Source organism: Sparus aurata, chromosome 11 (genome assembly GCF_900880675.1).
Source record: "Sparus aurata chromosome 11, fSpaAur1.1, whole genome shotgun sequence".
NCBI lineage: Eukaryota > Metazoa > Chordata > Actinopteri > Spariformes > Sparidae > Sparus > Sparus aurata.
The window spans coordinates 13954521-13977660 of record NC_044197.1 but is presented as its reverse complement, the minus strand read 5'-3'; the positions used below and the strand labels follow the sequence as shown (position 1 = coordinate 13977660).

At 40.7% G+C, this 23140-nt stretch overlaps 1 protein-coding gene across 2 annotated transcripts in view; it reads left to right on the top strand.

The window, feature by feature from the left end:
- Positions 1 to 23140, top strand: part of tle2b (TLE family member 2, transcriptional corepressor b) — an 83216-nt gene that overhangs the window by 10419 nt on the left and 49657 nt on the right. For both annotated transcript variants that reach the window (XM_030432812.1, XM_030432813.1), the window contains exons 2-4: positions 1084 to 1181; positions 3335 to 3398; positions 22262 to 22306. In XM_030432812.1, the coding sequence (XP_030288672.1) occupies positions 1084 to 1181; positions 3335 to 3398; positions 22262 to 22306 (207 nt within the window). The remainder of the gene's footprint in view (positions 1 to 1083; positions 1182 to 3334; positions 3399 to 22261; positions 22307 to 23140) is intronic.

Below are 23140 nucleotides of genomic sequence, written 5' to 3'. Positions count from 1 at the left end.
AAATAGTTGCAGCTCTACACACCACTGTAGGGATCTGGGTTCAGTCCACAGCAGTAGTGCTTTGGGTATGGCACGGTATTAACACCGTGTGCAGCGTTTACAGGGTTGGATGCCGATGAGGTGTCCTTGTCTCTGCACCAGTAGGGTCAGAGCACTTGTGCAGAGAGAGGTGCCATCTAGATGTGATAGTGTGAACCTCAATACTCCTGTTGAGGCTGATCACTGACAGGTGATGAGAAGTGGCTGAAAAGAAGTGGCAGAGACACCTGGCAGGCCGCATCCTCCCCAGGCTAACAGCGGGAGTTACCCCGTGCAGGGAAAATCAGCCAATCCAATTATATATATTCTTTGGAGAAGAATGAAGAAAGATGTTTTCTTTTTACTTCTCTAGATTTTCCTGCCTACAAACTAATACCAGTCCTCAAACATGAACAATCACAGCATCAACAAACATCCACATTTTCCTTGTTTCTAAAACTGTATGCAGACCATGGAGGAGGAGGGTGGCTGTCGAAAGCGTTTAAGACAGACATGGAGGGCCAGTGATGGTGGTGGTGGGGTGTACCCCAGAGAGGTGCTTGTTTTGTTGGGCCTTCTTTAGCTTTTAGCAGGTGAGAGGCGGTGCCGTGATTCCCTATAAGTTATTCATTTGACGTTTCTTCCCTTCTCAGCTCTTTGTAGGCTGGAATACATTAGCAACCTGGCAGAGTGGAGAGGATGCTAATGTGGAAGAGAGGGAGAGGGAGAGGAGAGGAAGAAAGGATGGGGGCAGTGGAGGGAAGGAGTCATTAGAGGAGGAGGAGAACAGAGAGAGAGAGGACACGGCTTTATGATGTGTGGGAAGGGGAAGTGACCTTCCCTCTCACTTTCATCTTGGCTTTTTTCTCGCCTTGACTTGCTCCCTGACACACATACGCACGTACAAGCACACGCACAGACACACACACACTCACATGTTCCTATACAAATATATTAGAGGCACGATGCATACAAGCAATGCGTACACATGCACACACACTCACACTTGCACCTAAGTATCCTTTTTTCATCCCCTCTTTCTCTTTCTGTCTTCTTCCTGTGCAGGTCCCCTTGCAGCCTGGCCAGTCTTTCAAGTTCACAGTCCTGGAAACCCTGGACCGTATCAAGGAGGAATTCCAGTTCCTCCAGGCACAGTATCACAGGTACACAAGCCTGACACAGATGTTAAACAGACATTCATGCATGCACATACGTAAATGTCCATATGGTATTATGAATAAAGTCAGAAATTTGGTTAACATAGTTCAGTTCTTTCTAATCAAGAGAAACTGCTATGAATGGTATGGTATTGATACTCTTTTGATTTTGTATTTTCTCTACATTACTTGAAATAATTATAGAAACACCACATTGAAATTCAGTTCATATTCAGTTCTTTGGAAGTGGGTGTTGAATTCTTTAACGTTTGGACCAATACTGTTAAAATGACAGTGTGCTGTGTGCTGTCCTTTTAATCTTATTACACTGAATGTACAAAATACTGTAGACTGAGATTGCAGCCCTTCATACTGAATCTAGTTTCAAATCACATCTTTACAAACTTCTCTGAGTCATTATTTTAAATGTATGCACCCTCTTCTTTATTACGAATATTTGCAGTTATTACAGAAATTATAAGGGTTCATAGTTTTCTGCCACTATTCACTTTATCAGTTCTTTTTGCATTAATTATATTTCTGTGTGATTAGTCAGATTTCCAGAATTTTACAAGTAATATTCTTATCTTAGAGAAAATGGACAATGTTTCAAATTGCCTCCTCCTAGCATTAAATTTGGCACCGCTGTGAAAAAGACAGGGTTAGCTAGTTTCCAAAGTAAAAGACAGCCATAAGAATACCGATTTGACCTTAAAATTCCTCTGTCAGTGCTATGCAAAAGCAGAGTAAAATACCTGATTTTAATAATAAATAGGCAGGTTATGTTACATTGTGATCTTGTTGAAAGAATGCTGGTTTTGAACTGTGTCAAGTTCCATTGTTCAGTGGAATCACAGATCAGCGAGGGAACAGACTTTGACACAACACCAGCCTCCTCCATCAGCGGGCTTCTTTTTCTTTTGCAGTGCAGAGTTTCCACTGTAATTCCAGTTGTTCCACCTTTACCTGGAGCCTTACTCATCCATGTGCCATAATTTGTTCTTTATTTATAAAAAAATAATTTCTGATTTACCGGTGGCGGGCCGAAAAGCATAATGAAAGCAAGGTTTACAGGGAACAGCTGCAATATGTGATCAGCAACTGCTTCAGAATGATAAGTTAGAGCAAAAAGTTGTCTGTTCCCAGTTGAGAATATTTTTTGCTCATTCCTCTTGCCTTCACACTGTGTTACAGTTTAACTGAAGTTGTGAATAACCAAGTTTCTAGTTTCCAACATATCAGACAAATTGGAATGCAATTAAAGTCTTTTTGTGTAATTCTCTACAGCCGGAGGTCACTGAAGGTTGCTTTATGTTATGGCTGACCAGAAATGACCTTGGCCAAGAGAGATAAACCTTTGTAGGCTAAAACATCCAGCCTCTTGCTCACACCTCAGTGGGCAGGCTGAATGCCCTGCTGCGATATAGCAACACCACTTTACTGCTTTGGCATTAGACTGATGGATCTTAGTCACACACAAAGATGCAGACAGCTACAAACATCTATCCATGTGCTCTCTAAATGTTTACATGGTAAGTTGCAGTGATGCATCACAAAATGCAGCCAATTAACAGCAAGATGCTGTAGCTGTAGAAATTAATAAACCAACAGACTCACCTGTCAGTCTTTTAACCTTTTCTGAATATTGTTCTGATAAAGTAGCTGTTAAACTCATAGACTCATTCCCACCTCAGCTCGACGGTTAGAATAGAACAGACCACATTTTAATAATGTTCCTGCAATGAAGACTTTCCTTTGTCTTTGTTTCATCCATTATTGACTAATGCATAAACTCGACACAAACACACTGATGATACTTTGTCAGCACCTATTTGACTCTAACATAAACACACCAGTATACACATGATGTATATAACTAGCCACACTCCCACGCACACAGAGGTATGATAAATTGCAGTAGTGAATAAAACATACTCTGCTGGCAGTTGCTACCACGTAGGCGATATTTTTCAGTGTCACTTTCAGCAGTAATAGGTAGCTCGCCTGCGTGACTAAGAATCATTTTGTGGTATCCTTACTCGGCCTTAAACTATGTTTGACCTCTGCAGTATCTAAGTCCTGTGGAAATTATAATTCATTTCAGTGGATGCAAAATACACCATTTAATCCTTGTTTGTCCTTTTTCCGTCCTTGTGCAGCCTGAAGCTGGAGTGTGAGAAGCTGGCCAGTGAGAAGACTGAGATGCAGAGGCACTACATCATGGTGAGTCCAATCAGGACAGCAGAGCTGTACGTGATTTGCTAGTCTGACTGTGGCACTTAGAAACTCTGAAAAGAGTCTGATGGGTTCTTGTATAGGAATTACAATCAGGGTAGTTGTATCTGTGCTTTTGATTAGCTGGATTGACTTTGTTGTGTTTGGATCATTCAAGAGTAAAAGCTCTGTTTGTCTCTCTACTTCTCTGCTGTTTTCCTCTCTGTGTTCCTCTCATGTTTTCTCTCAAGATTTTTTCCTTTCTGTTTTCACCTTTCACCATTTCAATCATTTCATTTAAATCAAAATGCTGTTTATAAAACAAAGGTAATGTCAAGGAAATTACTTTTATTTTTGAGATCAGTTGTTTGTCATCTTTATTATCTTTACAAATCATTATTTACTTTGAAAACCATGTTATTTGCAGTACATAATTATTTTGGCTTCATAATCTTGAACACCTTTAATAATGAAATATAGTTCAAAATGTCCAAAAGTTGTACAAACCATTACCAATCAGAATGATATGTTTCTCTTTCTGTAGCGTGCCTACTCCCTGCCCTCTCTCTAAAATGTACTTTCCCATATCTCCCCCCATTTTTACCCCCATCAAACCCTGTATCTTCCTCACTCTGTTTCTCTTGTCTCTTCTTCCTCTCTCTGTTTTCTCTTGTGCGCTAACAGCCTGAGCTCCCTCTGTGTCGGTGTGTCTGTGCTACTAAAGGCTCACATGTATCGTAAGCCTTCGTCTGTGGTACAAAACCCACACAGAGCCGACCAGAATACGATATGCACCATCTGCTAAGCTGCTCGCATTTCATAAACCTGGGAGAGCAGGCAGGATCAGGGCCGTAAGCTAGATAGACACACAGATGGATAGACAGAAAGAGAGAGACAGAGAGAGAGGAAGAATCAGACAGGCAGAGTGTGAGAGAGAAAAGAGAGCAGGCAGACAGGGAAACACACAAATGGATATAGAGGCACACAGACAGACAGGCAGATGATAAACAGATAAAAATATACACACACACACAAACAAGAGAAACAGAATACACACATTCATTCACTCTACACTTACACATCCTTGTTTCTAATGTTCTTGTGAGGACCTTCCATTAAAAAGCTCCTGCTGATCCTAGCTCTAATTCTTGTAAAACTGCCAAAGTAAAAATGATATAAAAACCTCTCAAATACATAATTAGGGCTCGGGTCAGGATGGGCTCTGTGCTCTTTTTTGCTGCTCTAAAGTCTATGCTCCTTTCTGAAACAATGACCAAGTCTGTGTGACACACACGCACACAAACTTGTCATCACTCCTGAGCTGTCAATCAGGCCGCGCATAGTGACACAGACGAAACACACACACCCCCTTCCCTCTACTTGTTGTTTGCATGTAGCAGTTTGGCGGGAAAAACATGGATAAACACACACACTGCTGTGTGTGTGTGTGTGTGTGTGTGTGTGTGTATGTCCGGGCCTTATTTCTGATATGTGGGTTTAGACTCAGCATCTAAGTAACTAATTTACTTCTGACCATAGTCCAAAGAGTAGGGCCTATGTGGACACTGCAGCACTGTTTATGTCAACTCATTGTTTGAGGGAAGGAGTGAGAATGTAGGAGTTATTCTCAGTCGATGATAACGTGGGGTTGGGGGGTTTTACAGGAATATTCATTGTAAATTGTAATTGAAATTGTAGGAATACTACAGACTACCACTACATGTTGCTACCTTTAACTTTGATCATGGAGGTAACCATCCCTACTCTACAGAGTAGATTGGCTTAAATACAGAACAGAAATACAAAACCATCTGCTACTTCAACGCCACAGACAGCGCCATGGATTTATCAATACACAGCACAGTTAGGCTACTGATATTTTAGAGCCATGGTCAGGACCATAGATTGGTTTAAACAACCCCTCTGCCCCTGCTCTCTCTGCTACTTGGAGATGGCTGGTTAACAAGGGAGATGCATTGGGATGGCATACCACTTCTCGCTCCTCCTCAAATTGCAGCAACGACAGCCTTACGTGGACCAGTATGACCAGTACTGTGGCTTATGTTGACTAAGGCTGGCCAGAAAACCACAGGTAGTTATGGCTGCGTTGCTGACATTGCTGAGTCAGTTTATGAATCTTCTCTGCTTTTGCTACTGTCACTGTACTAAATTTCAACATTTCAGTAGCTTTATAAAAAAAAAAACATAAAACAAGTAGTTAACACAGGAGATCTGTTTGTTGCTTTTGGCTTGTTCAGTCTCTTTATGATGATGTCTTTAAAACATGTGGCTCATGACAACCTTGAATAGTGATGTGGATTCCAGTGTCCTTCAGTTGTCAGTTGTGACCAAAGTGGCCGCTATTCAGCAAAAATTACATAAACTCTAATTAGTCACTCTGGATACTTAAGTTACGATATAATCTCCTAGTCACATCCTTGACCCAAATAAGAGACGTTTTTATTGCATTTTAAAGTTATGACATTTTCTGGCAGTCACATAAATACAAAACAACTTTGAATAAATCATATACTATATAATAACATACAACTGCAAAGCCAAAATCTTGTTGTGGTTTGTGTAGGACCTTAAACTACCCAAACCCCAACCCCCTCTACAGGTCACAGAGGGATTTTCAAACTGACCTCATTTTATAAAAATATTCTCACTGTGTTTTTCAAAGTGGTGAAAAATACAAGAAGAAACATGTGCACATAAATATGATACAGTGCAGAACACACACAAAGAAAAACCTCTGCAAACCACAGACTTTTCAAAAACACCCACTTTCCTAATCTCAGTCACTCCCCATTTTAGCTGTGGTTTCACAGAATTACTGTGTGGAACAAAGAGCCCGGACAAACATCCACCTTCTCCATTGTAATCACCACCACCCAGTCTTGTACAAACGCAGAGGTGGCGTGCCAGTGTAGATGCAGTTCCCTTCTTTCAGTTGACGGGGGCAGTGGATGACATTTGATCAAACTTTCTGCATATTACATGTCAAGGCCGTTGTGACCACTGAGCTATTGGTAAGCTAAGGAAGCAGAGAAATGAGGAGGAGTGTCCTCAGCTATATATTCAAGTTCAACACTCGGCTTTAACTGTTACCTATGGCAGGAAGTCAGGGAGCTGCAGATGCAGAGGACATATCCACATACTGTAGGTTAGCATGGCAGATGGTTAGCACTCCAGGCTATATTATTTGAACTAGGGCTCACTGTGGTGTAGTGGATGGCTAACACAGTGCTATACTACTTCATACTGTACTGTAGGCATGGCTCCGAAATGAGAGGGAGGGAAAGAGGGAGAGAAAATGAGAGGGAGGGGAGTGAAAGAGAGGCTCAAAGGGAAAGATAGCTTGAGAGAAAAAAGGCTCAGCGAGTGTCAGACAGAAAAAAAAACTGGGAGCTGCTGAGGGAGGGAAGGATACAAAGGGAGGCAGAGATAAAGAGAATAAAAGAGGAGAGGGAGAGAGTGATAGAGGCAGGAGAGAGATACAGAGGGAAGGAGAGAGAGAAAAAATGCTGAAAAGGAATGAGAGAGACGAAATGAGGAAAGAGAGATACCAGGGGACAGAATTGCAGAGAGGAGAGATGGAGGGTGAAAAAAAGATGCTGTGAAGGGATGAAATGGAGAGAGAGAGAGAGAGAGGGAGGGAGAAAAAAAGAGTAGTATGTAGCACAGAGTGCAGGAGAAAGAGATAGTGATGTGTTTGTGTGGGGGGGCGTGAAATGAAAGAAAGAGAGATAGAGAGGGGAAGAGAGAGAGGGTGCACGCACAGACACGTAAATAATGTGAAGCAACAACGGACTCACTGCGCCCACAGAGGAGATAACCCAGAAGGCTATATTTAGCTCGTTAGGCCTGTCATCCACACTGAGGCCTGTTTCCACAGGCTGGGGCTCTGCTCACCACGCTGCACTGCTCCTGCCTTTACTATTCATCAGTTTTAAGCTCTTTAAATACTAGGGCGAGGGGTTGGAAAGTAGGGAGATGGTTATACAGGGTGATACACGCATGTGGAACTCTTTAGGAACACCAAAAAAACATGACAGTTAAGAAAACATGCTTTTTTTTCCTCTGTAAGGTGGCAGTGTTTGAATGCTTTATTTAACTGTACTCCCAAAGGAAACCACAACATAAATCCTGAAATACAACATGTTTACGTTAAAAGTGACATTGAACTCTCATGGCTGTTGAGAGGGAAAGGAAGCAGTGTGAAGTTGTTATAGAGCCACGAGGTCTGCTGAGGAAGGAGTTCTGGGTGGCACAGTGGGTCAATAAAACAATAGATTTTGACAATTTTACTACATTCATTCAACACTGGTTTCTTCTAACCATGACCATGATTGTTTCCTCAACCAAGTAGTTATTTTAACCCAAACCACGATCTTTCCCAAACCCTTGACAAGCCATTTTTGTGTGTAAACCTAACCAAAACTTAACTATAGCTGTGTCACATCAGGAAAAAAATGTGTTTCCTATATTAGAAAATGCTTTCATGTGTTGTGCTGGACAGCAAATGCAAATGATGTATTTTGACATTTATTTGAAAGAATTTTCTTTAATAAGTTTCAGTTTGTCTAGGTAGCGTGTCGATGTTATTCTTGTCTGATCATCAACAATTCTTAGCATGATCATCTTACTAACGCAGTATTCTTGTATATAATATAAATAAACCGTACATTCTTGAGGAATATACGTTCCTCAGAGGCAAATACATGAAAATCTGATGAAGACATGATCTAGGTTGAAACACGAGTTGCCGCAACTTAAAAAAACGCTGTAACCATGTGCTCCGGAGTTAGACAATCTGTTTGTAAGTAAAACCAACCCACCACAACAGAATTACTACATACATTTTTATACTTGTGGGAAAGCCAGAGTCGAAGTACAGATACCTCTGACGGACTCAAATTGAAGTTAGAGAGTACAGTCTCTGCAATGTACAAGTAAGAAATGTCCTTCCGGATACTGGCCTTTTCTTTGCAAGACTATCTGAACCTCATGTCATATCAATACAATTCAAAGACTATTATATTTAAAGGTAGAATGAGAGGGATTTGTCCAAGCTGTTTGTAAACGCACCAGAAAGATAGTTGATTGTTGGTTCTCATTCCTAGGATGTCAAATACCAACATTTTGTGTTGGTAAAGCATTGTTTGTAAACCATTTTACCCTCATTTGCATTAAAACTATAGTGAGGAATCCGTTTTGAATATGTAAGAAGTAGAAAGTACAGATATTTGTGTTTTCAGGCAGTAAAAGTAAAAAAGTAGTTGGAAAAATAAATACAGATACCTGCAAAATCTACTCAAGTACAGTTCTTTGTCAGTTCCCCTCTGTGGGAAAAGCACATTAAGTTTCAATGTAGTGACAGTGCAGGTGTTTCTAGAAATGTCCTGAGGCGACCACTTCAGTAACCACGTACTGAAACCGTCTATTAGACTCAAAACGCCACAGCTAAATTTAACTATTTAAACGGACGTGACAATGCAAAAAGCAATAGGCTGTAGAGAGCCTGTAACTGTGGTAATTTTGTGGCTGAAAAGCTGTACATTTCCACCAGCCATCATGTTTTCAAAGACGGAGTAAGTTTTAACGTGCTCATATCTCCTTATGGCATGCTATCTGGAAGGTTGTTTCTCCTAATATTTGCCACTTAATTTCTATAGCTGGCAATGGCAGTGATTTACAAATCTCACGCTTGGAGAGATGATGCCATAACCCTCTCAAATTGCTCGTCCGTGATGTTTCTTGCAGTGAACGGCAGAGCCAGGTTTAGATATAGTTTGTTTGTATGTTTGGCAGACCCGCTCTCTTGTGTATTTTTGGATGGAGTATATGTTTAATATTGGATGCTCTACAAGACTAATTTCTTTGTATGTGAAGAGACACTGGCAAAGTGTAACTTGAGTGGTTGCTGCAAACACACAAACATCAAGTAGCACACATTAAGAGTGTCTGTGGGCGTCTTGCTTTTTCTCCTCCTGTTGTATTTATAATTCATGGCTCTCAGATTTCACTGCTCTCCTGGAATTCCACTGTGTATTTTTAAATAAGGTTGCATTGTAGCCCTGACTAATCAGGGGGCGTAGGCGTATTGGTCACATGCTTACACACAGTGCCGGCAAGTCTCCCGCCTGGAGAGCCGTGTTCAACCTCTACTTGCCTGCGGTTGAATCTTTGCAATGAACAGATACACCAGCACGAGGCTCAGTGGATTGTGAAAGAAGAGGAGATAAAGTCTTGCATCATAAAACTTGAAAAGCTAATATCTTAATGTAGTGGACTGTTTAAGGCTTGCTGGCATAAACCGGAGAAAACCTCAATGATGTACTGAAGGTTTTACAGTCAAATATATGTTGTAGTTCAGCAGCTGCCCTTTTTTCTTTCCAGGATTAAATGTCTTCAGAAACCTTTTTTTTTTCAGAAACAGTCTTAAGTATTCTGCAGCCTTCCTCACATTCCTACTGTCAAGCACAAGACAAAGGTCTTATGGGGGAGTGGACTTCCCGGACCCTATAATAAAAAGTATGAAAAAAGACATATCTACTGGAGGGTGACACCTCACAGTCAGGAATCACATTAGGGGGCCTTTCATTGCTGTGGATGTGTGTGTGTGTGTGTCTGTCTGTCTGTCTGTGTGTGTGTGTGTGTGTGTTTGTGTGTGTGTGTGTGTGTGTGTGTGTGGTGTGTGTGTGTGTGTGTGTGTGTGTGTGTGTGTGTGTGTGTGTGTGTGTGAAAGAGAGGTACAAAAGCCCTGCAGGGGTCTGGTGTTAATGAACATGCTGCTGCCAAAAGAGACAAAATATTGTTGCTTCAGATATAAATATAGAAATTAATGACAAAATGAAATGTGTGATATTGCATTACATTTGACCATATTTTCAACCCTGCTAAGTATGTGTGTTGTATAATATGTAACACTCCGCATGTTTCCAGGAATGTTTAAACTAAGAGAAATACGTGATATTGTTCAAGGTAACGGTGTGTTTTGGTAGGTAGCCTGTCGCTATAACTTCAGGTGGAAAATCAGATGATACGTCTGAGAGTGAGGAAGGGAAGCCAGTACGCGACAAACGTAACGTGAATAAAACTTGACACTATCTCATCTGTGTGTTATGTCAAGTTTGTAATGGCAACAACAACAATGAAGACAACAACTCTCAATGATCTCGCGCTGCTTCATGACTGAACATTTTGTTTCCATTGTTTTGATTGAGAGACCCCTAGTGGCAGAAATGACATACTGTGCACTAAACGGACATCATGTAGTTTTTGCTGCCACAGGTGTCGTAGTCAAAACAAAACAGAAGATGTGAGTGGCGTGGGATAATTGAGTGTTGTCTTCATTGTTAAACGACCACAACTGCCAATAAAATTCGGACTTGACCCAGGCAGAAATGTTCACAGATAGGGTCATGTACTTTATCTTTATTCACGTACCTTTAATAATGTTCTTGAACTTGAACATTCTTTAACTGAGGCAGTGTGACTCATCTGATCATCGTCAATCCTACAATATGTTTTAGGATTAGGCAACATGGTTTGCAATCCAATTCATTAGAATGAAATATGTGTTGTTCCAGTGGACATTAGTGCCTCAGTATTGCACCTTGTCCAAAGCCTTAAAGTCTTCTGATAGACACTAATATTTTATTTAATGTGTTAGTATTACATTGATTTGACTTTAAACTACACCCTTAATTAAATGTAAAGGCTGTCATTTTTGTTTTTTTTAATTTTGTCTAAATATTTAATTGTGAAGCCTGTACCAGGATTGTATCATGGCCTCTGTGTTTCGTCTCATGCCTGCCATGTGGTCGTTTGTTGGAACATTGTAAGCATGTGTGTTTGTGGTCTGTGTGTGTGTGTGTGTGTGTGTGTGTGTGTGTGTGTGTGTATCAGTGTGCATCGTCCGTTCATCTTAGCCCTTTGGGCAGAGATGAAGTGTGTGTGTGTGTGTATGTGTGTGTGTGCGCGCGCGCATGCGTGTGTAAGTGTGTGTATGTGTGTGTGTGTGTGTGTTTCTGCGCGTGTGTGTGTTAGGGTGTGTGTGAGGATTAATGCGGTGCTCTCAGCCTCTTACTCTGCTCCCAGCTCATCTGTCTGATTCAGGCTGACACACTGTGTTCTCTTCAGCAACATTACAGTCACAGACTGCTTGAGAAAAGGGGGGGTGAGGAAGGAGGGGGTCAGAGAAAAGGATGAAGGAAGGGAAAAATGAAGCAATAAGGGAAGTGAAGAGATGGGGATAGTGACGGAGGGACAAAGTGAGCAGAGCAGACATGGATGAAAGAGAAATGTGAGAGAGAGAGAGAGAGACGGGGGGCGGGGGGGGGGGGGGGGGGGGCACAAGGGCATTGGTAGAGAGGAGAAAGTAAAAAAACAAACAAACAGAACAAGGACATTGGCAAAAAGAAAGAGAGAAGAAACACATCTGTGACAAAATGGTGATCTTTTTTGTGTATGAGTGTGATAGAGTAAGGAAGGGGGATAAAGGGAAGGGTTGGACAGACAGAGGAGATGAAGAGAAAGGCCAGAAAAAAGCAGAACTGAGACTGATGTGAGATAGCACCAAGGAATAGGGCAGAATCTGAATAGGGATTGCTCCTCTCTGAACTGAAACTTGCTCTGCCAACCGATAGTTGGTGAGGGGATTTAAGCTGGGCCAGATGCAGGGAAGGATTGAGTCTGTTTTAAGAGTCTTAAACCTGTCAGAACTGTCTGGAGTGGGAGAAGCAAACAGGGCAGGAGCGTTCATAAAGATGTGCTGGGACTCCCCCCGCCGTACATACTGTACACATGTGCTTGCAGATAGTTAACCCTCTCAAATTCAAGGTCAGTCCTATCCGGTAGTTGTTGTGGCTCTCCCTCTGATGAAACATGCTGCAAGAGAAGCTGCAGTGAGGCTGAATGTATGCCGTGACTGATTTAGTCGTCACCTGCTGACAGGGCACAATGGAGAAGTCAGAGCCTGCTAACCTAACCTCTGATGTGGGTTAGCGCAGCGTGCTAATAAATGTTTTAACATCTTTGTTGTGTGTGTGTGTATGAGTGTGAGGGTGTTTGTGTGTATGTGTGTGTGTGTGTGTGTGTGTGTGGGTGTGTGGGCGGGCAGATGAAAGAGACAAGCTCACCCGAGAGACACCGATGAACAATGCTTTTGTTAAGGTTTTTACACTCACATCCACACGCAAACACACAAATAATGCATGCAGGAGTAAACACAAGCTGCTTGCACACACTTGTAAACAGCACACACACATGCAGTGTTAATTCAAACATGTTGTAAAGACACACACACACACACACACACACACACACACACACATGTGCATGCACGCACGCACATGAATGTCCCATTTAGATAAATCACCTTGGATTAGACCCACTTCCTAAAGCTCATTTTTAAGTCTGCCAGTGTTCTTTGCAGAATGCATAGAAGAGATAGAGGGAGAGAGAGAGGAAGAGAAAGAGAGAGAGAGTAAGTCTGGCACCATCGTCTGACACTCTCTCAACACCATGAGGGTGGAGGGAAGGAGGGGGTAATGAAAGAGCAAACACTCCCAGAAGAATGGAGGAGTAGAAAGAGGAGGGAAACACAAGAGTGGAGGAAGACGGAAACAGAAAGAGAGGAAGAGGGAGAGAGCAGCTCATTGAGAGAAATGCAGGAATGCTTTCTGTCTGTCCTGGCCAGATGATGACAGTGCAGTGTGTTTGTTATTAGCAGCAGATAGACATTAGCTAGGATGTTCAGAAGAGTGGAATGTTACAGTGCGATCAGATAAACAAGAATTACACCGCAACCTCATTTATCTAAAGTAACCCATCTGCTGAACTGACATAACAAGCCAAAAAGTGAGAGAGATGGGGACTCGGCTGTAATCTCACATGTGTGTAGATAAACTTGAAAACAATTTACAACTCCAGAGATCCAATGTTTCAAAAAGGACACAAAGGCTTTCAGTTTTGTGGTTAACATTATAAAAAAAGTGCTGAAACTTGCCCTTTGTTTGTGAGTTTCTTTTTTGGTAGAGAATAGAGCAGAATAGATAAAGATAAAGATAACAGCAACTCAGTTCATGTAAATGGTAATTTCTGTATTACATAAACACAATATTTAAAGAGCATAATTGCTTGCTCATCTCAGACTTTGATAGAATAATATTTATGTGGAGAAATAGTCTCAGGCATACGGAAGATGTTATTGCTATCTGACTTGTACAGTAAATGATATACTTGTGTTAATGCAGACCTTTCAATATGACTGAAATTCAATATCCTGGTACTGATTTTCTGAATTTCTGTTTTAGAATCAAGATTTTGACAGATTTCGGTCCAATAATAACACAATTTGATATTGACGGCTGATCACAGCCCTGGATGCACATGACCTGCATACTGACATTATCAAGGTGACAAAAACTCTCAAAGCTGCCTGTGGGGCTCTGTTTGCTGTGGTTTTAATCAGCAAAATGTTATGGATTACAGCTTTTTATTTTCTATTATGTGTTGTGTAGTGGAAGAATTCAGTTTCATGGAGTTATGGCCATCAATCACAACAATGTGCACTTTCTTTGTTTAACTTTCCTCGAGCCCAGGAAAGGGTCTTAAAAAAATCCATAATGTCATCACAATATGAAATCTATAGGCTTAGTGGGAACTATATGTAGTGCACAGGGCCAGGGGCGCAAACCCTGAAGGTTAAAAATGTCTTGGGTGTATGCACCAGGTGAGCATTTTTTTAGACTGCAGGAGCACCATCTTTTCTTTGGATAGCTAGCCCTTCTATAGTATTAATCTATTGTAACAAATAGGGAATATACATCAATAACCCAAGCAAATTACTTTCTCACTGTCCTCATTGTAAGGTTGCGGAAATTTGTTATTATATGAGTAATCTCATTTTCACTGCACTCGTTGATGCACATGTACATGTATGAGCACATTTCCTGGTGACATTTACATTGTATTCTTCATATTTCACTTGAAAAAATTAAATGAAGCGTGCACACACACACACACGCACACACACACACACACACACACACACACACACACGCACACACACCTACACACACACACACACACACACACACACACACACACACACTGTTCTCTCTCCCTGCTCTCTGGGTGGGCAGTGCTGGGTGTTCTTGGTAAGCGACGTCAGCCAGTTGGCTTAGTGCCCCTCTGCCAGGCTTAGCGTGCACGCGCTTTCACACACACACACACACACACACACACACACACACACACACACACACACACACACACACACTACATGTGCCTTGCAATCTGCCCACGATGACAAGAAATCTTACACAGAGTGCTGAATGAGAGCGCAGTGACACAACAGAGGGATTATATAAGGCAGGGGCTGTGGGGTAATTGGAGGAGGAGACGATGAACCTATTAAAAAACTGACTTTTACCCCCAAACACATACTGTACAATATCTTGAAATCATCATATTTCTTTCACACTTATGTGTGTGGACTATACTTGAACATGCCTGTCAGGTGTTTACTTTCAATATAAATGTGACTATACAGGAGTTATAGTTGTACTTGTGTACACTATAAGATGAAATGTCAGTCATGAATTGTCACCATACTACACTTCAATACATCCAGAGACTACAAAGCACAGTTGTTAGCACACTACACACCAGACAACACTCCCATGGAGCTTTGTCACCAGAGTGTTGTACAGACTACACAAATAGTACAGTAGTCACTTCACTGCTGTCTAGCCTACACTCACAGGACAACTGCCACCACATTTCAGTCATTTCTCCTTTCTGCCTCTTCAAAGGAAACCCTGACTGGACCAGTTAATTGTGGAACTAGATTGGTTGCACAGTTAAAGGAGCAAATTTATAACTAGAGCGACTTCTTTAATACTGTAAGTGAGCAGTGTTGTAAATGACCTCGTGGCTTTTGGACAGATTATCAACTCTGAGCTTCTTGTCAGAGATTGGTGTTTAAAGTCATGAGATTGTAAGACTGTTTTCTGCCTGATAATCACTGCTTGTTGTATTTATACTAAATGACTCCAGTTTAAGTCTTGGCAAATAAACAGCATTCTAAGGTAGGCCTGCACGATATGAGGAAAATCTGAGATGTGCGATAACACTGTTCAATATAATAATATTGCGATGATGATATAACTTGCAATAAATAAACAAATATTGAAGTTTGCATATTATTAACTATACAGTTAATGATAGCTGACCTTAGTTTTGAATTGTTCGTGTAGGTATTTATGGTTATATTTCAGGTGGTGATGGAGGTTGGTTGTATTTCCTCTAGAAGTTGCAACAACTACTCGCCATGTTTTACACAGTACCTGTGTTTGTAACACGTCATCTCTCCTGAATCCAAAATAAGTCCATAAGGCAGAAGTGCTGTTTCTCTTCACCACAAGTCTTCGTCAACCACATTTTCATCACTTTTCTCTCCTCCCTCAGCCATCATAACCTGGCAATCACCACTGAACTGATGACAATTAACTTGTCATCAGTTAGGGTAGGGTAGCTAACGGCTAGCTGGGGCTTCATCTGATTGGCCCTTGTATCCAGGGCTCCGTCTGATAGGCTAAATGTTGGTATGCTCAAGGTGCATGCATGGCGCATGCAAACAAAATGATTTTTCGTATACATTGCCTGTCAGGCAGTTTTTTGCGATGTGTTTATTGCACATGTTCATATCGCGATGACGATGAAAATTCGATTTTTCAGGCAGCCCTATTCTAAAGTGTTCTGAGCTGTCCTGAAAGTGATCCTGCAGGGACCAATAAACTGTCACAATTTTTTTTTTACCTGTGGTTGTGCTCCAGCTGTAGTGGACGTGCAACAAGGGGTATTCATACATAATCCAGTAAATAAAGCACTGCTACTTGGAGGATGACATTTCTTTCCTTGTCTTTCTTTAGTGATAACACACTGAAAAAAATCAGTTAAACAAAATTAATACATTTGATATATGTCAGAAGCCTTTTTTTTTGGTTATAGCGCAAGGCAGCTGGATTTGCGAGAACACGTAGCATGTGATCTCCCAAATCCATTTAACGAGGCTTCAAGCTATGCGATTGTGACCGAACACATGGGCTGTGGGTTTAGGTGTGACAACCAGTGAGAGAAGCAGCTGAACGTTTGAAAACAACAATCACAGCTCATGAAGAGATTAGCTTGGATACTGCTAGCATCCGTTATATCAGACCTGGAGTATATTTCATTAAAAGTAGAGAAAGAAACATGAAGCAAGGCAAAACATGTTTGAGCTCTTCTCTCAATTGGCTTCGGTAAGAGATAGATTTACCAATGGGCTCTGCTGGTAGAAACGCTCTGCTACTGTTGATCTGGTTGATTGTTAGTTAGCAAAGGTGATTGACAGATGGTTTGTCCACTCCCTGGCACGTGTGTTTTTGAGGGTGAATGCTCTTTTCTAAACAGTTTCTGGCTGCACCTTCCCAAATGGCTCTGTGTAACAAAGTGTTATTTTATTGGTACAGGTGAACCTAAGTTAAACTACTTATCCAGAGTAATGTGAATATTTTTAGAACTTTTGTAAATATTTAAATCTGTTCTGTAACTAGTAGTAACATTAGCTGTACAGTCAATAGGAACAAGGTAAATTGTACGATATTTTCTTCTGGAATATAGTGAAGAAGTAGAAAGTAGCAGACTGTGGACATACTCAGGTAAAGTACCACTACATCAGCACCTACATAAATGTACTTGGTTACATTTAACAACTTGCAAGTGGGTATACTGTGTAAAAGATTTGTGTTAAGAATGTGATATAGCATGATTCTTTGCATTTCACCTTGGATTTTCAAGAACTGAAGAATACATAAGTAACAAAAGGGTTATGTGATGGCTGTGGAATGCAGAGACTTGAAAAATGCTTTAAATAAAAAATCAATCAGTATCAATGGAACTTGACAGAAGTGAACAGAAATCCTTCTCATTGAGGCTATTGATGCTCAGAAATGCACAGTGGCAGCATCAAAGCTCGTTGAATTTTACTGTCGCTGCAGAGGAACATTCCCATCAAATCTTTGATGCATTCCTTCCATAATGTTGTGCTGTTTACATCCAGTCATCCAGTCATCTGCTTCATTTTAGTCCAGAGTAGAGCGCTCTTGCTGAGGGCCGCCTGCTGAAATGTCATTACTTGCAAGGTTGTATTCAAATACCGAGGCCCCGGTTGATGCACTCAGCTGTTTGTGTAGTGAGGGAAAAAAGTGAAACACGAAATTAAAACAGGATTTTAGAGAGGGGAAAATGAAAGGGGAGCGAGTGAAAAAGAGAAAACCGAGTGTAATGACAGAGAGGTGGAGAGGCTGATGTGAGAGATGGAGGGAGAATTAATAAGGAGAGAAAGACGAGAATTGAGTTAAAAAGATGGGGAGGGCCGAGGTGAGGTGTAATGATGGAGAGGTGACGAGAGAGGCTGATGAGAGATGGAGGGAGAGAGAGGGAGAACAAAGAGAGATGTCACATATCTTTCATGTCGAGAGGGCTGGAGGAGAGGCAGACATGGAAACACAAAGAGCCAGCTGAAGTGTGTGTGTGTGTGTGTGTGTGTGTGTATGCGTGTGTGTGTGTGCGCGCGCACTTTAAAGTATGTTCATGTGTACTTTCACTGCTTGTGTGAAGTACATGTGCATATTAAATGTGAAAGAGATTCCATGCATTGATTGTGTATGCGTGAAAACGCATTTTTCCTGTGTGTCAGTCTGTCCATGAGAGAAATATAAAAGAGCGAAATACACAGTGGAGGTGATCTCAACGGGGGGAGAAAAAGCAGAGAATATAGATATAGCTCTTGACAAGGACGAGAGAGAGCAAATACCCAAAGTGAGTAAGCCAAGCAGAAAATGGCAATAGAGAAAAAGAGAGCATGAAATGGAAAGAGAACATAAAGGAGAAATATGATTGATAGAAATGACTTAGAGGAGAAAGAATGAGAGAGTAGAAAAGAGACGGGGTGTAAAGGACAGAGGCGAGAGAAAATGATACAGCAGATAGATAAAAACAAGGGGAGATAAAAGAGAGACGGAGAGCAATAGGGAGAAGAAGGGTAAAGAGGTTTAAAAAAAGAGAAGGATAATTGGCAAGAAAGACCGCAAAGGTGCTGAGAGGAGAGAGGGGGAGAGAAAGCACAGACGGAAGAAAGTGACAGAGCAGAGGCAGGACAAGCGGTGACAACATAAGAACAGCACCAAGTAAAGCTTGGATGCATGGATGGATAGATTTAGAGGTGAAGAGATCGATGGTCATGTCAGAGGCGCTTGCCTACGTCTAGCTGCGATACTATACTATAATCACTCTACACCTGCCTTTGCTCGTGACAAATTAGTAATAATTCACACAGCCTCTAGGAATCGAAGGCAGGTTAGCGGAAGAAATGCACCATTTTTGAGTTTTACTGTTCTGATACTGATACTGTAACTGCAGACACCAAGTACCAATCCAGCTGTTTTTTTCCCGAATAAAAAAAAATCTTGGTGGAGCTCACTGGAATCCAGGGTCACGACAAAAAGCATCCCGTCGGCCTCTGGGAAGTTTTGTTTGTGTACAGTATGTATGGCTGTTACTTAGCAAATAACAAACCGAACCAAGCGCTGACTACAACAGAGCACATCTGCTCGTGCTGATACCAGAGTTATCCCTCCATAGCTGTGTATCAGTGCGAGTTACAATCATAGGCTGGTCACTCTGCGAGAGACGTAGAAAAAAATAAAAATATGACACGTCTCAAAGGATGTGGTTAACTCTATCAGCAGACTTCTTCATTGTGAACAAAGAATCTGTTTGGAAGTCGGCAGGAGGAAAGCTAGTTAGCCATTAACTAGTAGCAGGTGGGTGGCAGTGTGAGTCCTTTGGTGCGTTTGGCGAACAGAGCTAAACACACAGCAGGACTGAGTTTCCTTTTAGAGGAACACAAAGTGCTATCTATCACTACGTGTTGAAATTTCCTAGTTTATTACAATGTGCATAACTCAGTCAAATGCTTGCCTTCTATGGAGTGTCTGGATAACAACAAGTTTAAAGTAAATAAATGTTGTCAAGAACTTCAGCTAAGTTTAGTTTTGTGGTAAAAGTACTTTGAATATTAAGACTTTCAATGAACAACTGTAGATGATGATAACAAAGTAAAGAAGCAACATTTTGATTGAAAGAGTTTACACTCACTTCAGGAGGGTTTAAATTGTTTTTCGGGACGTTGACGAAAAAGACTTAGTCTGGAGCCCACTTGGACTTTTAAAGATTTTTAAAAGGTAAGATGTTGTCATTTTCAACAATTTGTAAAATAAGTTCTTTCTCTAAACAAAACTTAATGTACTTAGAGAAAAAACGTGACATTGCCACCGAAGGAGCAAAATAATGCCAGAGCATGTCACAGCCTCAGGGAGAAGCAGTGAAACAACACATGAAACTGTACTGAACACTCAAATCTTCCTTCATGATTTTATTTTATCTTGTGTTATTTAATAGGTCTCACTGTATAATCCGTAGCAGAGTTGTATACATGGAGTGATTATATATATATTTATAGTGTGTGTGTGTGTGTATATATATATATGTATATATAAATTGTATAATGTAGCAATATGGAAAACAATTTTTTTTGAATTATTACACTTTCTATACAGTGTCAACCTTGTACAGTGTGACATATTTAATTATGTTCAAGCCAATAAAGCAGAGTTGGCTTTAGATAGGGAGATGCATACATGAGTAGAAACAGACAGACGATGGTAGCAAGTGAGTAAATTGAGACAGGAAATGGAGAGATGGTCTGAAATGGAGAGCGAAAGAACATCTGACAGCTAGAAAAAAGAATAGCTAGCGAGAGTAGGAGGGGTAATGTGAAAGGCAGACTGACAGCCTCTGAAAGGTAAAGATAGGTGTGAGAGGGAGGGGTTGAATGTGGTGTGGAATGAATGGAGAAAGAGAGGAGAGAGCGATAGAGCGAAAATGAGCAAGAGAATACAGAGAGGAAGAGAGAGAGTAGTGTCTCGCTCTCATCAGTCAGAGCGTTGCTCATCCAGTGGCAGAGGCTGCCTTTGTCACCATGACGGATCCTCGCTGTCTCTCTGCCGCTCGCCACCAACAACATTACAGCACATTACTGATGTACACACATACACACTCACCCACGGAAACACACACAGAGCAGAGAGAACAACACACTTAACAAGCACTCACATGCGTACAGCGGTGGTAGCACAAGGTTTTTAGCAAGCGAACACACACACACACACACACACACACACACACACACACACACACACAGGTATATTTAATGTGCTGGTGTCACATAAAGACAGGCAGACATTCAGATAGGAGCATGACATTCTTGGCATATATATGCTGTGTCACTGTTATTATGATCTGCATATCTTATCTGGAATGTGGCTACAATTAATGACTGTTTTAATTAATGACTTTTCTGCCTACGTTGGCTTATTCAGATTGCTTGTTTTGTCCAACAGTTAAAAATCCAAGAATATTCATAGATATTCATCAAAATAGCTAATTACATTTGAGAAACAGGAACCAGTAAACTTGAAATTTCTTGCTCAAATACTTCACTGCCCAGTTTCCTCATTGTTTCAGCTCTGAAAGAAATGTGCTTTATTGGACTTTTAACCAAACCCAACAGTAATGTCACGGTGTACTTGTTTGCACCTGTACATTACTGCAGGGATGTGAAAAGCTAGATCACTGGCCTGTTTGATAGCATTGAGATTGCTCTTAACAAAGGAATCTTTTTTTTTTTTACAAGAAGATTTGTTTTTAATCATCACATTGAGTGTCTTCTTAAAAAGCTCAGGGTAAAGTTGGGTTTCTGTTATGGGAAAAGCAAGCAGCATTTTTATCAGAAATGTGTTATGGTAATAATGTATACATGCATGCAAATTCATCTTTTTAAATCTTTTCTTTTTAATCTTTTTAGATTCAGTGTCCCTGTTGGCGTGTGATTTGTCTGATTCAGGTTTTCACAGACATCACTGCAGCATGTATTTTTTAGCTTGCAAGTTGGTTTGGTCTTCCTCATACAACCCTAGAATGTAACATTATTTGTGATCTTTACACTTGCAAATTATGTGGACAAATGATGTATGTCATCCCTCGTACTTGCACTTTCTTACTGTAGGTGAAGTTCTTTTAAAGTTGTTGCACCCTCATCTCCGTGTGAGCTACAGAGACACCTTAAATTTGATTCATGCTACTGTCTCGGTCAGAACCCCCTTGTGAAAGAGATTTTGAATCTCAATGGTAGTATCCCTGGTAAAATAAAGGTTAAATAAAAGTAAAACTACTTAAAATTTGAAATGCCTTCCGCATGCATGTATGTCTTCCATTAACATGTGTCTTTCCTTGCAAAGATGAGAAAGCCATGTACAGATCCAGTTGTAAGTGGGACCTATGCTCCTGCAGGTGTAGACTCATACTGTAGAAACACACTTATCAAACACAAGTGCAGAATAACAGTAGAGCACACATACACACACATTTAAACATAGTCTTATTATTCTTGTAGTCACCATATACAGTACACTGTACAGTGCAGGTCTTCTTTGGCACCAGACACAATATGCAGCACGCACACCACATGCTCATTTAGCAGCCATGCATAGACACATAGAGACACAAATATGTCATTATCTATACACACACAGTCACACACACTATACATTCACACACTCTCTTTCTTTCTCACAGCGACAAACAGCAGGATATGCAGCTACACTGAGCAACAGATGTTTAGTGAGTCGACCGAACGTTGGCGTGTGCTGTGTGTAAAGCCCTAACGAAAGCTCTGTTGTTTGTGTTTGTCTCCACAGTACTATGAAATGTCCTACGGTCTCAACATTGAGATGCACAAACAGGTAAGAAAGATTGTATTTAGTATATTTTCTTTTTTCTTTCTCTTGCCAAAGCTTTCTATAGTGAGTAGGCGGCAGGAGGTCAATGTGGTATTTTACACTCACAAACATTGTATGCCACTGTGTCATTTTGTGTGGGTGGCTTTGTATTATATTTTCTCAAACCTATCCTCTTTTATATTTAGTATTTATGCCAGGTTACTTCCATAAATATGCTGTTTCTTTTTTTATTTTGTTTGAAGAAGCCCTTTTAAAACCTTGGCCCAGTGGGCTTCAGATGAAAAATAGCCTCTTGGCTAATTCTGTTTTACATTGTGTTTTTTTAATTTTCACTTTCCCTTCTTAGATAAGCTAAACAATAAAAAAAAAAAAAAAGATTAACAAATTCTTCATCTTTTATTAAATGCTGCAGATTGATTTTACTCATTTAATCACGGTCACTGCACAACACTGAACTTTCTGTCTCCATATGTAATCTAAACCTAAGTACTGCTGCATGAAACAATAAGTCATGGTATCCATATTGACTTATTTTTTGTGTGGACAGTGTCTTTTTTTGTTATTATCAAGTGAAGCAAGTGACAGTTGTTGTAGGTAAGAAAGGAAACAATTGCAAAAGTGAGAATTAGGCGAGGCAACGACACATGTATTTGTATTGCAACGTTCCTACACAAGGCCATTCAAAGTGCTTTACAAGGGCATAGAAGTACATTAAGAGAAGACATTCAGAAAACATTCAAATAAGCATTTAAAAGACAAAACAAAACACAAACTCAACTTATAAAGACAATAACACAAAAGCAAGAAAATGAATAGTGATAGATTAAAAAGTAGTTA